Source organism: Papaver somniferum, unplaced genomic scaffold (genome assembly GCF_003573695.1).
Source record: "Papaver somniferum cultivar HN1 unplaced genomic scaffold, ASM357369v1 unplaced-scaffold_154, whole genome shotgun sequence".
In the NCBI taxonomy this organism is placed as follows: domain Eukaryota; kingdom Viridiplantae; phylum Streptophyta; class Magnoliopsida; order Ranunculales; family Papaveraceae; genus Papaver; species Papaver somniferum.
Genome location: NW_020624820.1, coordinates 5,277,448 through 5,293,300, shown reverse-complemented (window position 1 = coordinate 5,293,300; position 15,853 = coordinate 5,277,448). Strand labels below are relative to the sequence as shown.

Here is a 15,853-nt window from a genome sequence, read left to right as displayed (position 1 = left end):
TGGCTTTCACTACTATAGGAGAGTTGAGTGGTGACTTTATTGTTTTGCTAAAGAGGTAGAGTAACCGCCTTGCTAGTCACGGTGTGAACTACAAAGTTGGAAGTTTACTCTTCCATAGACTAGGTATTATTATTCAGAGAGGAATTGGAGCCCAGATTATCGCTAGGCTGCCAACTAACTACTTGTAAAATAATTTTAATATTTTTATTTCATAGAAAAGGCATGGCAATCCAGAAAGATGTTGGTTCCCAGCTTGTGGCTCGGATACCAACCAACTAAGTGTAATAGAACTTATGTTTATTTTCAATAATTTAATAATAATAATAATAATAAGGGGTGAAGAGAGAGAAAGTCCAGGCGATATCCAGGCGACAGAAAGCCTGAATTCTCTTCCGGGCAAAATCTCAAGAATTTCTTCATGGTTTTTATTCTAATCCTCCTCTTTCCAATCCCTTGTTACGATCTTTCGAACGATGCCATTTTCGCCTGCCGATCTCTACAATCTTGGTACTGGTTCGACGGTTACTTGTATTTACTACCATGCCTAGGCCTTGAAGAGTCCGTTCTTCATCTGGAAACCCTACTGCATCTCCCATCTCGCCTGCACCTTCCTGCAACGGCCCTCTAACGCAATCATCGCCTTGCCAGGGTGATCGTATTCATTGCCCTTTCCGTAGTTTTGATGAATGTACAGACGGAGTTAATGGCAGAGGATATGTCCGTAGTTCTTTCCAGAGGCATCTCAATGATCGTCACTTTTCTTCTGAAATGGCTAAGCAACAGTGTAGAGACAGATTGAGCACCGACAGGAACATCTACACATTTTGGGAGTGTGTATTACAACAACTGCGTTGTTGGCTCTGCAGTCGTTGCATGATCCTGCATGCATGGAAGAAATCATGCACACACAACAATATAGTTATTCCAGGGCCATCTAATGGCAGGCATGTCGATTTTCTGATTTCCAACATTGTCAAATCTCCAGCAGTTGTCACTGATACACCATCCTCCAGCACCGTAGATAATACTTCATTATCTATTTCCGTAGACTTGTCAAATGAAGCTTTTCAACGGCAATTCACCACTATCGTAAGTATTCCTCCACCCTGCCGGTTTCAATTCTCAAGAACCATCAAAGCCTGTTTAGATGCTATTATTCTTAACCCCAGGGAGATGTCTTCCTGGATAAAACTATTACTACTCCTCATATGCACTCTTAATCGGTACAGCCCCAAAAGCTCCTCCGAAGAACGATCAGGGAACAAGAAAAAGTTGCAAGTTTCCTCTATTAACCAAGCTTTGCTTGACTGGAAGGAATCCAATGGCTTCCTGACATTGATTAACACACTGTTAGCTCAGCCAAAACGCACAAAGGTGAGTAAGCCGAACAAGAAGAAATCACAGGATTGTGCAAACATAGACGCCTGCAAAAAGAAGATGTCATATGGACATTATACTGCCGCCATTAGAGTCCTCTCCTATAATGGTATTGCTCCCTGTGACGACGCTACTTTGCTTGAATTGATGCAAAAGCACCCTTCCGCACCTCCACCTTCCATTCCTGCTGAGCCCATTCCCTGCAATGCAATCACAGTTGACTCGAAAACTGTTTTAAAGGCTATAAAGAGCTTCCCCAAGGGAACATCATGTGGGAGAGACGGCTTGAGAGCTCAACACCTCCTAGACGCAATGAGTGGTGCAGCCAATGCTGTCGCAGATGAACTACTTTCCTCTTTAACCAAGGTGGTTAACCTTTGGCTGGCTGGTCGTTGCCCCTCTGCTCTTGGCGAATACATTGCGAGTGCTCCACTCACATCGCTGCAGAAACCAGGTGGTGGTCTGCGTCCTATCGCAGTAGGCACAATTTGAAGACGTTTAGCGTCTAAGCTGGCGGCCACAAGCGTTGGAAGAGAAATGGCAGCGTACCTCGGTGACTTTCAATTTGGGTTTGGAGTGCCATGTGGTGGTGAGATCATAGTTCACTCAGTTAACAGGCTCATGGAACTGAAAGGTAATGTGAGTGGTATCTCGATGCTACTCGTCGACTTCTCCAACGCCTTTAATATGGTTGACAGAACTGCACTAATTAGGGAAGTCCGTACACGATTCCCTGCGATTTCATACTGGGTTGAATTCTGCTACGCACATCCAGCTAGGCTATACTACAATGAAGTCATTCTTTCCTCAGCCCAAGGGGTGCAACAGGGCGACCCACTTGGTCCCCTACTTTTCGCACTCACACTACACCCCATCGCGAAGGAGATTGCTTCTCAATGTATCCTAGAATTGCAAGCCTGGTATTTGGACGACGAAACCATCATTGCCGATACCATGGAAGTCTCCAAATGCCTTACGCATCATCCAAATAGAAGGAATCTCTAGAGGTATCCATCTGAACGTCAGAAAAACTGAAGTATATTGGCCGCTGACGGATCCGAGAAGCCTTAGCGAAGACGTGTTTCCTCATAACATCAGCAGACCCCCGTTGGGGGTCAAATTACTAGGAAGGTCAATTAGTTCTAACCTCCAGTTTTGCAAAGAAATGGTCATGCAAAGAGTGGACAAGACACTTCGACTAATGGAAAATTTTAAGAGGCTTAAAGATCCCCAATGCGAACTCCTTTTGTTGCGCAACTGTTCTGGCGTGTCTAAGTTATATTTCACGATGCGTACAACGAATCCGTTAGCCTTGGAGCAAGCCAAAACACACCACGACGATCACCTGTTTTAATACATGCGACTTTTAGTGACTGTCGATGGTGCTGGCTTTGGCCCTTTACAGTTTCGCCTGGCCACTCTTCCAATCCGAGACGGCGGCCTAGGCATCTACACTATGTCAGATACGTCTCATTATTGTTACTTGTCCTCCAACGAATTATTTTGAACAATATTCCCCCAGACGGACCAAGCCCCACATGCCAGTACGTTGTTCAACAGTTCAACCAGGTTTGTGGTGCCTCCCCTTCCTCACTTAGTTTCGACAGTACTTACCCTCTTCCCATGCATTTTATGCATTCACTGGCAGTAATATACTTCGACGCTGTGAAGAAGCAGCTGCCTAATGAGTATAGTCTGACTGCACGGGATAATGTGTTGTGGCAAAGCAATATACTGAAGCACGCCCAAGATTACTTGCTTGCGATTCCAATCAGTGGGCTAAACCAAACTCTTGGCCCAAGACAATTCCGTTGTGTTCTTAGTTACCGCCTGGGCGTTCCGCTCTTCCCTGTTGGTAGTCGCTGCACTAGCTGTAATAGAGACATGGACATATATGGAGACCATGCATTACATTGCGCAAGCGAAGTTGGACTCAAATTCAGGCATGATGTGGTGCGAGATATCTATGTGGATATTTGCTTTCGTGTTGGGGTATCAGCCAGAAAGGAAGTATCACTTGGCCTTAGTTCTGCTGAGAATAATACCTTACTTCCTGCTGACTTGTTGGTTTACAATTGGAAAAACGGGAAGGATACATACCTTGATGTCACCGGAGTCTCGCCCTTCACAGGTGACATACGCTCGTTCGTTCCAGGTCAGGCTATTGACAAAGCGGTTCTTCTAAAACGCAACAAGTACCTAGCTAATTGTGAATCCCATGGGTATGGCTTCGGCGTTCTCGCTTTCACCACCTTAGGCGAATTTGGAGATGACACAATGAGTTTCTTGAAGCGACTCTAGGACTGTCTTGCAAACAGGGACGCTGATTGTGGCAACAATAGATTTTTATTTCATAGAATAGGCATGGCAATCCAGAAAAGTGTTGGTGCCCAGCTTGTGGCTCGGCTACCAACCAACTCAATGTAATAGAACTTATGTTTATTTTCAATAATTTAATAATAATAATAATAAGGAGATGGACATATTTGGAGACCATGCCTTACATTGTGCTAGCGACGTTGGACTCAAATTCCGACACGATCTGGTACGTGACATTTTTATGGATATATGTATCAAAGTCGGTGTCGCAGCGCGTAAAGAAGCAGCCTTAGGTTTTCTTTCAGATGAGAATGCTGCTTTGAGGCCTGCTGACTTATTAGTACACAACTGGGAAAGCGGCAGAGATACATGCTTCGATGTCACATGCGTTTCTCCCTTCACTGGGGAAATTCGTTCTTTCACCTCGGGCCAAGCTATCTCTAAGGCGATCCTCCGTAAACGCAACAAATATTTAGAGAAGTGTGAGTCTCATGGATATGGCTTTCATATTCTCGCTTTCACTACATTAGGTGAACTAAGTGAGGACACGGTGGCTTTTGTAAAGAGGTTAAAAAACTGTCTATCTCACAATGATGCAAATTGTGGCACTGGCAGTTTTCTTTTTCATCGATTAGGTATTGTTATTCAAAAGGGTGTTGGTTCTCAGCTTGTAGCTAGGTTACCAACACTTTTCATGTAATATTACTCTTTTCCCTATTTTCAATAAAAGCCTTCAGAGGTACTTTTCCATAATAATAATAATAATAATAAAGTCTTTCTTCATTAAAAGGGAGTTGGTGCTCAGCTTGTTGCTAGGCTCCCAACACATCCTGTGTAATGAACTTATTCTTCTTTATTATTATAAATCAAAATTATTATTATTATTACTATTATTATTATTATAAATGCTGGAGTTGCAGCTAGAAAGGAGGTCAATTTTGGACTCTCTTCGGATAATGGCAAGGATTTGAAGCCCTCCGATATTCTTGTATATAATTGGGTTAATGGACAAGATTTTTTTTTTTTGATGTTCCGGGTGTTTCACCTTTTGCCGGTATTAATGGTCGGACTTTTGTTTCGGGTATCGCCATTTTTAATGCTATTTCACGCAAGAGGGCGAAGTATTTGGATAAGGTGTGTACTCATGGGTATGGTTTTGGCGTTCTTGCTTTCTCCACTTTAGGCGAACTTAGTGAAGACATGGTGTTTCTTTTGAAGAGGTTGAAAAATTGTTAGCTAATTACGACCTCAATTACAAAATAGGTAATTCTGTTTTTTATATATTAGGTATTTCAATTCAAAGGGGTGTAGGGGCTCAACTTGTAGCTAGGTTGCCCTCCATTGACATTGTACCTTGTATTTGATTCTTTTGTTAATAAAAGCCTTTGCGACGCCTTTTTTGAAAAAATAAAATAAAATAATAATAATAATAATAATAATAATAATAAAAGCCTTTGTGTGCATGGACGTCACGGGTGTTTCACCCTTCACAACTGCTTGCTCTTCCAACTATACACCTGGACGAACTATTTCCGCAGCGGTTGCTCGTAAACGTAATAAATACTTGGATATTTGTTCGGCACATTGATATGGGTTTAATGTCCTGGCATTCTCTACATTGGGTGAACTTGGTGACGAACTTATAACTTTCTTGAAGAGATTACGTAATTGCCTTCTTAGCCAGGATGCGAACTATAAATTTGGTAATTTTCTTTTCCATAGACTTGGTATTGTTATTCAGAAAGGTATAGGAGCCCAATTAGTTGCTCGGCTACCTGTCACCGATCTATCTGATGATGTGTAATGACTCTTTTTTATTAATAAATTTTTCTTTTAAAAAAAATAAAATAATAATAATAATAATAAGAAAAGCCTATGCGGTGCCAAAAATAAATAAATAATAATAATAAGGGATAATTTGACTTTAAGTCACCATTTTTTTTAATTAGAGTTTGGGTCACATGACCATCATTGATCGACTAAAATGACCCTAACAATGTCCTAGTGTTACTAACTAAACCAAATGGATCTTCATCTTCAACGAATCTTCATCTTCAATGTCCAGAGATAGAGGATGAAACCAGAGATTAAAATCGATGGATTTCTGAAAATAATTAAAGACTAATCAAAGTTTGGATCGAGAAAAAACCATATTTTGGATTTTGGATCAAGTTTATCTTATGGAGTATTTTGGACCAAGAATACCTCGCAGCACAAAACAATCTGGTTTCATGGTCATTTCTTCTATTAACTCCTCAGCTTCGGTAATTTTACCTTCCCGACCTAACATATCTATCATACAACCATAATGTTCTATACTAGGGTGAAAATTATGAAATCCGTAGACGTTTGCATCCAAGACAAGACATCTAAAAAGACCTGTGTGACTACAAGCAGCCAAGACACCGGCAAAGGTTATCACATCTGGTTTTGCATCAAACCATTATATTTTTCTTTGTGTCTAAATTTGTAAATTACAGTAAACCTTTTTTTAATATAATACTCTCGATAAAATAATAGAATTTTCTGGTCCCGACTCGGGTCCTTCAAACTAAAATAATAAATTTGATAATATTATAATTCCAAAAATTTATCTTAAACATTATTATGTCCCAAAAACTATATATATAAAATAAATTCATACATATCAAATTTATATGTAAATTGTATGCTAAATGCTATTTATATTAAGTTAGGGTTTGTGAATACATTGAATGTAGTATAATATTAATGTTTCTACAATTTCCAATAATTCATTATCTAGAAATTTCTATCAAATTAGTCAATGGTTGCACATCCTAGGTATTTTGTGTCAAACCATAATGATAAAAATTAAAAAAAAAATAGGAATTATTCGTTAAATTAATATATTTATAAAATAATCAATTATTAAATTATCGATTATATAATATTTCTTTAAAATAATAGGATTAGGGTGGTCCCAAGCCTATTATTCTATAGAAGTTTTACTTTTGAAACACTTCCACAATCCAATCTCACAATCTTTCACTTCATGTTCAATCATTTCCTGCAATTTTTTCCACAAGCAACCCAATCTTACAATCGATTCATCATTGCATGTTCAACCATTTCGTGTAATCTTTCAACAATCAACCCTACCTTACAACCGTTTCACTATATAATCAAGATCCCCAAATCACAGGTTAAAACTTTTTCATAATCCCCAAACCATAAAATATCAATTGAATCAAGATCAACAATTCATGAAACCAAATCAGATGAATTATTGAATAACCCGAATTCAAATCTAATCAAATGAATTCACCATTATCTCTTTCCTCTTTTTCTCCGCAATCAGTATCCTGTTGGCACTTTTCTTTCATCAGCACTATCACCACCTTCATTAGTTTTACTACCACAAACATTCTCCTACCTTCCCTGTCTCACCCATTTTAAAAAACCATATACTTCTCTAGTTTCTTCATCTTCTCTGTGAGATAAAAAATGTGATGAATGTTTTACAGCGTTAGCAAATTATATGAAATAATTAAAAATTGATATATCTATGTAACCATCAAGACAGACAACTACGATCATCTGACCTGTTGTAGTATTTCGATTGCGGTAAATAAGAATTCGTTGCTCGGACTTGTAAAGATTTAAAAACAATAAAAATATATACAATATATGTCACAGGATCAAGAGATACTAGGACTCAGGATTCCACCAATTCTTATACTCATGCGAATCAACTATTAATTCTAGACAATTATAGCTTATAATGATAACAAATATCGACTCTTTTCTTTGCCAAAAATAGATTTTGTAAAGTATTAGATGTAAATCATAAGCATGATGCATCAAGAGTTCGTAGACTAAGCATACATCATCAAATAAAATCACAAATAATCAAGAAAAATCATAAAACAACTCATAATAGTGCAAATAGTCATAAAAGAATTAAATAGAATTACTCATGCATAAAGAATGGTTTCCTCCATCATCCCAGTAATGGGGTTTAGCTACTCATAATAATCATGTTCTAAAAATAAATATTTAATGCTCAAAATATGATTAAAAGAGTGAAAAATATAATACAGTGAAACTACGACCCTCTTTAAGCGTCCAGAGAAGAACGATAAAACACCACTGCTGTAAATAACGATACCTCACTGCTGCTGTTGACGCTGTTGTTTTAAGACCCTCAGTTGCAAGTCGTTGTCACTTTTGATAAACGACTGTCTTATGGAGTCTGTTCTTCGTGTTCTTCGTGCTCTTTAATGGTAGCAGCAAGAGCAGAACTCCTCCTTCCTGCAGCTCCCGTTCTTCGCTCCTCTAGCCTCTCTCTGGTCTCTGCTCGACCCCAAACCTTTTGATCCCCCCTTCTCTCACTTCTCTATAACTCTTATATATTTCACAGCTCAAAGAAATCCCGATAGAATCTCCTTTTTCTTTCTTCCAAAGACTCGGAAAATATTTCCCATCTGCTGTTCTTCACGCGACTTTCTGTCGAATCTGTGTTGTTCAAAACTGCTCCAAACTATTCGTAGATAGTCACGGATCCAATCAGAGTATATTCTTTCCTGTTTTATCTCCACAATCTAGCCCAAGTCAATCCCCTGAAAATCTTCCAGCGAAGCTCCGAGCATGTTGCGTCTCTGTTTCGTGAACTTGAGATAAAATCTCTCTTTCTTAACTCAACCAAGCCCACAACTTCTCCTGCGCGATCAGACCAAGCCCAACCCAACTTGGTCCGATGAAAATTCAAGAGGAAATCACGTCCTAAACCATTGAGAGAAATTTGCAGTCTTAATATAGTTTTCCCGCCATTTCCGTCTTTGAAAATAAAGAAGGTGACCTCCCCCTATCCAACAGTGAAGTCCCCTTAGCAATTTGGGTGGAAACATCATTTTTAGGGTGTAAATAGCCATGGGGTCCTCTTATCCAACCAAGGAGTGCCTTTAGCAATTCTTCTGGGATATTTTCCGCACTTTTTCGGGGTTCCTCCGGGGTATTCCTGGGGTACTTCCGGCACGTTATCAACGGAGGTCCAAATGCCGCATTTTTAGCCAATTTCGCCACAAAGCCTTATTCTTCCAAAAACACCTACAAATAAATAAAATAACCAAATAAGTACGATATCGAGCACTAACAATATATACAAATGAGTTATATTAGACACATAAATGCGTCTATCAAATACCCCCAAACTTATTATTTGCTAGTCCCGAGCAAATCAAAACTACAAAATAAAATCCTAACTCACTGTCGCAGGGTCCCCTTATCCAACCAAGGAGTGCCTTTAGCAATTCTTCTGGGATATTTTCCGCACTTTTTCGGGGTTCCTCCGGGGTATTCCTGGGGTACTTCCGGCACGTTATCAACGGAGGTCCAAATGCCGCATTTTTAGCCAATTTCGCCACAAAGCCTTATTCTTCCAAAAACACCTACAAATAAATAAAATAACCAAATAAGTACGATATCGAGCACTAATAATATATACAAATGAGTTATATTAGACACATAAATGCGTCTATCAAATACCCCCAAACTTATTATTTGCTAGTCCCGAGCAAATCAAAACTACAAAATAAAATCCTAACTCACTGTCGCAGGCATCGTCGATTGCATTTAGCGTATGGAATAAGCCTTTAAACCTCTAGGTGGCCCTAGTGGCCGAGTTAAAGTCTCGGGAGGGCTTACCAGAGATATACCCACAAAACCTGTACTCCTAATTGGTCACAAGTATCCAAAGAGTTATGAGGACATACATATTATCAACCTATCTCCAAGTAAGTAGAATGCCAGAGAAATTAAAGGTGTCAGCTCTAAAGCTGACTGAAGAAAAGGGGAGACACATCTGCATGACTGCTAGATAAAGAGATATCCGCTATACAGCTAGATAAACATTGTAAGATGCGTCCGCTGCTTTACAGCTGGATAAGATTAGGAGAGAGATAAAAATGAGAGGGACATCTGCTATACAGCTGGACTAATTACGTGTGATGAGTTAAACCAGTTCTAGAAAGATCTTGTGCCAGATTGAAAGCAGACTAACAAAGCAACCAAAATGCGTCTTTCTTCGACTCTCTCATAGTGCCCAGTAGAAACAACGTCTTCTTCGGTCTTCAACTGTTGATGATAAACTATCGAACCTCATAGAACCTTGACAATTAACTCTTCTCTTCGATTTCTTGCTTGACTTATAAATTTCTTCTTCTCTATGGCCTTATTGAACAAAAAGAATGTAATGATGTTTCATATTTTTTTTTATTATTATTTTTTTATTTTTTTTCATTCATTTTTTTTTAATAGAAAATAACAAGACAAAAATTTAAATGGCCATGAGAGAAGGACTTTAGAACTTGGATCTTCACAAATTGTGATGTCTTGGTATCATGAACTTCAACAACTTATATCATTTGCTCTTGTAACTTCTTGTAACTAAGTCTTCAACTTTGATTTTTGAATTATTCTTTTCTATTGTTGCTTCTAAACCTTAAACGTCTTCAACTTTTTCATAAATTTTGATGTCACTCCGCTTGTTGATGATGATAAGTTTCTACTGAGAGAGGGTCGCAATCCAGTAACTAAGACTACATTGTGAGGTTGCTTTGTCTTTCTGGCATTTCCTGACCTACTTGCCTTTCCATCATGTATGGTTAGGTCCATCACGGTTACCCTCTAAAAGGAACAAGTTCTCTCCTGAATTTCAAGGATCTCAATGTCTTTTTCTCTAATGTCTCAATAAGTTGTTATCTCTAGCATTCCAATTTCTATCTTTTCAGTGAGAAACAGTATGTAAACTTAGCTAACCGGATACCATGTGACGCTAGAAGTTTCAAAAGTGCAACTAAAAAGTTTCTCCCATACCCCCAAACTTAAATCTAACATTGTCCTCAATGTTCTAAAGATGAAATTAAAAGCATGAACAAGGAGAAACTATTACCATTTGAAGCAAAAAGGGTTGAGGAAAGATATTACCGTGTTGCGTGAGATTGGGTTACCTCCCAAGAAGTGCTAAGTTTAAAGTCTTCAGCCAGACATCAAATACCTCAAAAAGGATCTTCACCTTCCAAAGTCATATACCAATAGCCGAAAAAGTTGTGGGTCCATAATACCAATAGAGCTAACACCAATATGAGACAACTGCACTGGTTCAGAAAAATGAACAGAAGGAGCACATCCTCATCTAAGGTTTCTTGCAAGACAAACGGATCTATCCAGAGCCTCCAGTTGGGCTTCATAAGAGTGTCTTGAAAAATAGATTCATCCGAAAAACGGGTTTCTAATATATGGATTTCCTCCTGAACAGTATCAGGCGGATCAGGTTGTGGAGTCTGAATAGACTCAAGCGATACCTCAGATGCACTAGGATTGAGTCCCAAGTTAGGGACTTCTACTGGGGATAATTGACAATCTCTATCCCCAAATTTAGGGTAATCACTATTCTCCGTAAGACCTTTAACTATGGCTTGAATTTCCGGATCCGGAGAGTATTTAAAATACTCTAGAGCTTCTTCTAGTTCACTACCCCCAAACTTAGAGTTTTGGGTATCTCTAGATAAAGTAGTCACAATATTCCTAATTTCTAGACCATCCGGGACCTGAAAAAGGTCAATTGCTTTCTCTGAGTTATAATCAGGTGGATCATCCTCTAAATTCTTTTGAGGTATACTAGCTATAGGACTTATATGTTTCATATCATCTATGGTCATCCCTAGAGTTTCCTTATTGTGTTGAAGCACGGTTACTGGCCTAATCTCATGATCACTATCCAAACCGGAAGTTATAGGCAAAATCTCAGATGGGTCTACAAATGCATAATTGGGGTCCAACTTAGGAGGATCTTTAGGCTCTTTGAAATAAGGGCTCAAGGTAGATTTGGTAGCTAGTAATGGTTCAAACCTAGATTTCCATCTATCGATATCTAACATAGGAATAGAATCCAACAGAGCATTTACTTGTTCAATGTTTATATCATCGTCGAAATCCATGCTAAAACGGTCTAGACAACTCTCTAATGGATCTTCCGATTCGGTGTTTGGTACAGACTTCGGAACTAAGGTTCCTATCATGTTGACCTCTTCAATGCACGTGTCGTCTAGCTCAGAATGTAGCTTATTGACATTAAAAATATTCAACTCAATAGTCATATTACCAAAAGATAGATTCATAATACCATTTCGACAGTTTATGATCGCATTTGACGTGGCTAAAAACGGGCGACCTAAAATCACTGGTATTTGGTTCTCTGAGTCAGGGACAGGTTGGGTATCTAGGATAATAAAATCCACTGGATAAATAAACTTGTCAACCTCTATGAGAACATCCTCGATCACACCACGAGGAACTTTAACGGACCTATCAGCTAACTGAAGTGTTATCTGGGTAAGTTTCATCTCACCAAGTCCTAGCTTGAGGTACACATGGTATGGCAGTAAGTTCACACTGGCTCCTAAGTCAAGCAACGCTTTCTCAACACGGTACTTACCTATTGTACAAGCAATGGTAGGGGACCCTGGGTCTTTATACTTAGGAGTAGTGGTATTCTGAATAATAGAACTCACATGACTAGCTATGAAGGCTTTCTTATGGACACTGAGCTTACGCTTTCGCGTACACAAGTCCTTAAGGAACTTGACATAAGAGGGAATCTGCCTAATTGCATCTAATAATGGAAGGTTGATATTAACCTGCTTAAAAACCTCCAATATATCATTAAAGTTGGACTCCCTCTTAGTCGGAACTAGCAGCTGGGGAAACGGGGCTCTGGGAACAAAGCCGGGCTCAACATGACCCTCATTGGTCTCTTTAGAGACTCTATCAGTCTCCAAACTCTAATTAATTTTTTTTGGTGACCCAAACTCTAATTAAATTTTTTTGGTGACCCAAACACAACTCTTGTCACTTTTTCGTGATCCAAAGTCAAAATATCCCTGATAATAATAATAATATAAAGAAAAGAGGTTTTTTAGTTGGTCACAAAAAGACAAAGCAGCTTGGTATAACCCTGATATTACTAATATGACCTTCAATATTAATTACCACTCTTCACATTTATTTAAGGGTAAGAACGTGCATTAAATTAATATTTAACTATTCAACCTTATATATTTAAATATTCACACAATGTCATTACTTTTAAAAATATATCAAAATTCTTAAAAACTTATGTATTTCGAAATACACACCGGATTTTCGTAAAAATAATACATTTGGAAAGTTCTTTGAATTACCTATGTAATAAGTACAAATAAGAATATTAAATTTTATTTTACGAAAAAAATATCATTGCTATCAACTTTTGTTTTGTTAAAGGAATCAAATTCAAGCATGTGCATCGCATATGTGTTTTACTAGTAAACATAATGACGACAAATACATTCATCTTCTGTGATGTCGAATTTTGTACTCCGAACTTTAACCTTTTTACCTTTACCTTTTCCTTGACTTTGAGATTGTGAATCCAAATTACAAAAAATTATGAAATTAAGAAGTGTAGAAAATATGTGATTAGTTAATCTTGCTTCAGAAAAAAAGTTAATCTTGTTTCAAATCAGAAGAATATTGAGAGATAACGAAATTCTAGAGAGAACTAGAAATTCTGGAGTGAGTTGAAATGAATTTAAACTTGGGTATTTATAGAGTTGAGGATTTCTAGCCGTTGGATGAGGAACTGCTGAGCGCTGATCTAATCAGCGAGCGACTAACGCGCTGGCGCTGGACTGACCAACGAGTAATATTAAGACCATATAGCGATGGACATTTTATTGCTCGCTGGAAACTCCATCATGTATGCCTATGTGGTGTATTTGTCACATTGACACATACTTTTGCCACTTTGGCACACCAATAATGGGTGCAAAAGTGACAAATTTTGGTATTTGACATTGCATAGTAATAGGCCTTAGCACCTCAGTTTCCTATTTTCTGTTTTAATCTTTAGCCGTCAATTTATGTAGTATTTTTAGGTGAACTAAAATTGCCTGCTAGTGCACAATTTGTTCAAAATTACCATCTAATTCATGATTCATTCAAAGAAAAATGTTGCAGCTTTCGGCGCTATACTATCGTTAAGATTGCAGTCGTACCTAAAGAAAAATCCTAGGTCCGTCCTTGTCAAAGGAAAGCGTCAAGTTGTTGGATATTATCAAAGCGTACACATTAAGTTTGCCGCTACGACACAGGTTCTAACAATAGATATCATTGATACCGTTTGAAGGTGCCTATTGGTGATGAACATGCATCTCAAAGATATGCAAAAACTCTTATAAATAGTGGTATTTGTTTGGGCTTTTTGATAAAGTATCCTTACTTTTCACATTACATTAAAAAAAGTTCCCCCGTTTTATTCAAAAGGCAAATTCCATCTAGTTAGGTGCTAGGTGGCAGTCATCTTTCCAGTTAAAAGTCTTATTTACCTCCTGAACTACATTTCCTTGGTGGGGAGGTAAATGATCCGACGATCCTGAAACGGTGTAACGATCCTGAACCAGGCTCGACGAACCCGAAATTGTTGTCACGATCCTGAACCGGGATCGACAAACCTAAAAGAATGTTGTGGAATATTTTCCTCCAACTAAAAACCCTAAAACACTTGAAATGATGAACCATTTTTGGGAAACGATGTAATGAATCCGAAAGCGGACCTGAAAAATGATGTAGGAAATCAATGTGGTAATAAGTAAAGGACAAATATGTAAAGTAACTTAGTCTTAACTAACAGTAGATAGGAAAACTAACATGAGGATACATTAACAAATTTCAAAATAACGGGGGCATTCTTTTTTGGGTTCCTGAAAGAGGGGTACTTTATCAAATTATCAAAATTCTCTATTTGTTTCCCTAGAAAAAAACATCAAATATAATTATTTTCTTCTTCTCTAATAGCATCATCAGAATCTTAAACAATGTATTCCTGGTTGGGTCAAAAAAATATAATCCTTGGATTCGATTACGGTATTAAGACTTTATTGAATCCTGAGGGCATGATTAATTGGAAAAGATCGAATTATTGTCTGAAAAAATCGAAAGATCTTGAAAATCGGGGGAATATCATTCTTCTGTCTGTTTTTATCCTCTAGTTTCAACCCAATTTTCACAAGTCACCCGATGCTTCGGAGGAGTATAAGTCACTTGTCATTCTTTATCAGACGGTTCCAGTTTGAGGTCTTGGGATGTCAACTTGAGCTCCTGACAAGTGACTGAACGCTTTGGAAGGCCTGCTATATAAGACATGCTCCCTCTCATGGATAAAGTTGGAGATAGAGTCTATTGGACATGTTAATTGATGCAATTGGGGCTAGACATTTTTTAGAGGCAGGTCCGGGGGAGTGGGTCTGGGAAAGGCCAAAGGGAAAATTAGGCGCAAACCAAAAAAAATAATATTCTCATTGTCAGACCCACAATTAATTTTAGATACCGTGACACTCATAATTATATGAAATTTTGAAAAATATATGCATGACGGGTTATGCATCCTAATTTTTAAGGGGATATAATTGGCAACGCAACTTGGATATAACATATCTAAAAAACCGCGCCTTGGAATTTTACAATTTTTATATCGTTGGAAATCTTTTGAAGAGAGCTACACAACGAGTACAAACAACAATATCAAATTTTTGTTTTTCATGAAAAAATCGGAGGTGATCATCATTTTAGGGGAGAAATTCGAAAATTGGCTACATATTCATTATGCAGACTCCAAAAAGGATGCATAACACAATATGCATACACCACAAAAGATGCATAACACGTTATGCAACCATATTTTTGTTCATGCATCAATTATTTTGGTTATACAGCCACTAAAACACTGTATATGCCTAAATCCAACAGAAAAAACAGACGCATAACAAATTATGCAACCATTTTCTCGACTGCATAATAAGTTATGCATCTATAACACATTATGCAACCATTGTTTTGGTTGATTTTAGTGCATACAGAAAAAATTGATGCATAATGTGTTTTGCAACCATATTTACGGATGCATATCATGTTATGCATCTATTTTCTCGATGATAATGCATTATGCATTCATATTTTGGATGCATATCAAGTTATGCATCCATTTTCTTGACTGCATAAAAAGTTATGCAACAATTTTCGATTTCATACCTAATAAAAAAGATGCCACATAATGTGTTATGCATCCATTTTCTTGACTGCATAATAGTTTATGCAGACA

At 37.9% G+C, this 15,853-nt stretch overlaps 1 protein-coding gene across 1 annotated transcript; it reads left to right on the top strand.

The window, feature by feature from the left end:
* Nucleotides 1-344: 344 nt before the first annotated feature.
* LOC113336844 lies at nucleotides 345-2,659 on the top strand. Its single transcript, XM_026582527.1, has 2 exons — nucleotides 345-1,089; nucleotides 1,230-2,659. The coding sequence occupies exons 1-2, from the start codon at nucleotides 1,058-1,060 to the stop codon at nucleotides 1,867-1,869; spliced, it is 672 nt and encodes a 223-aa protein (XP_026438312.1). The 5' UTR covers nucleotides 345-1,057; the 3' UTR covers nucleotides 1,870-2,659.
* The last annotated feature ends 13,194 nt before the right edge of the window (nucleotides 2,660-15,853 follow it).

Bases quoted from the DNA above. Each gene is read 5' to 3' on its own strand.
- LOC113336844 (XM_026582527.1), top strand. From the start codon at position 1,058: ATGAAGCTTTTCAACGGCAATTCACCACTATC. The intron at 1,090-1,229 runs GTAAGTATTCCT...TAATCGGTACAG, and splicing joins AACGGCAATTCACCACTATC to CCCCAAAAGCTCCTCCGAAG.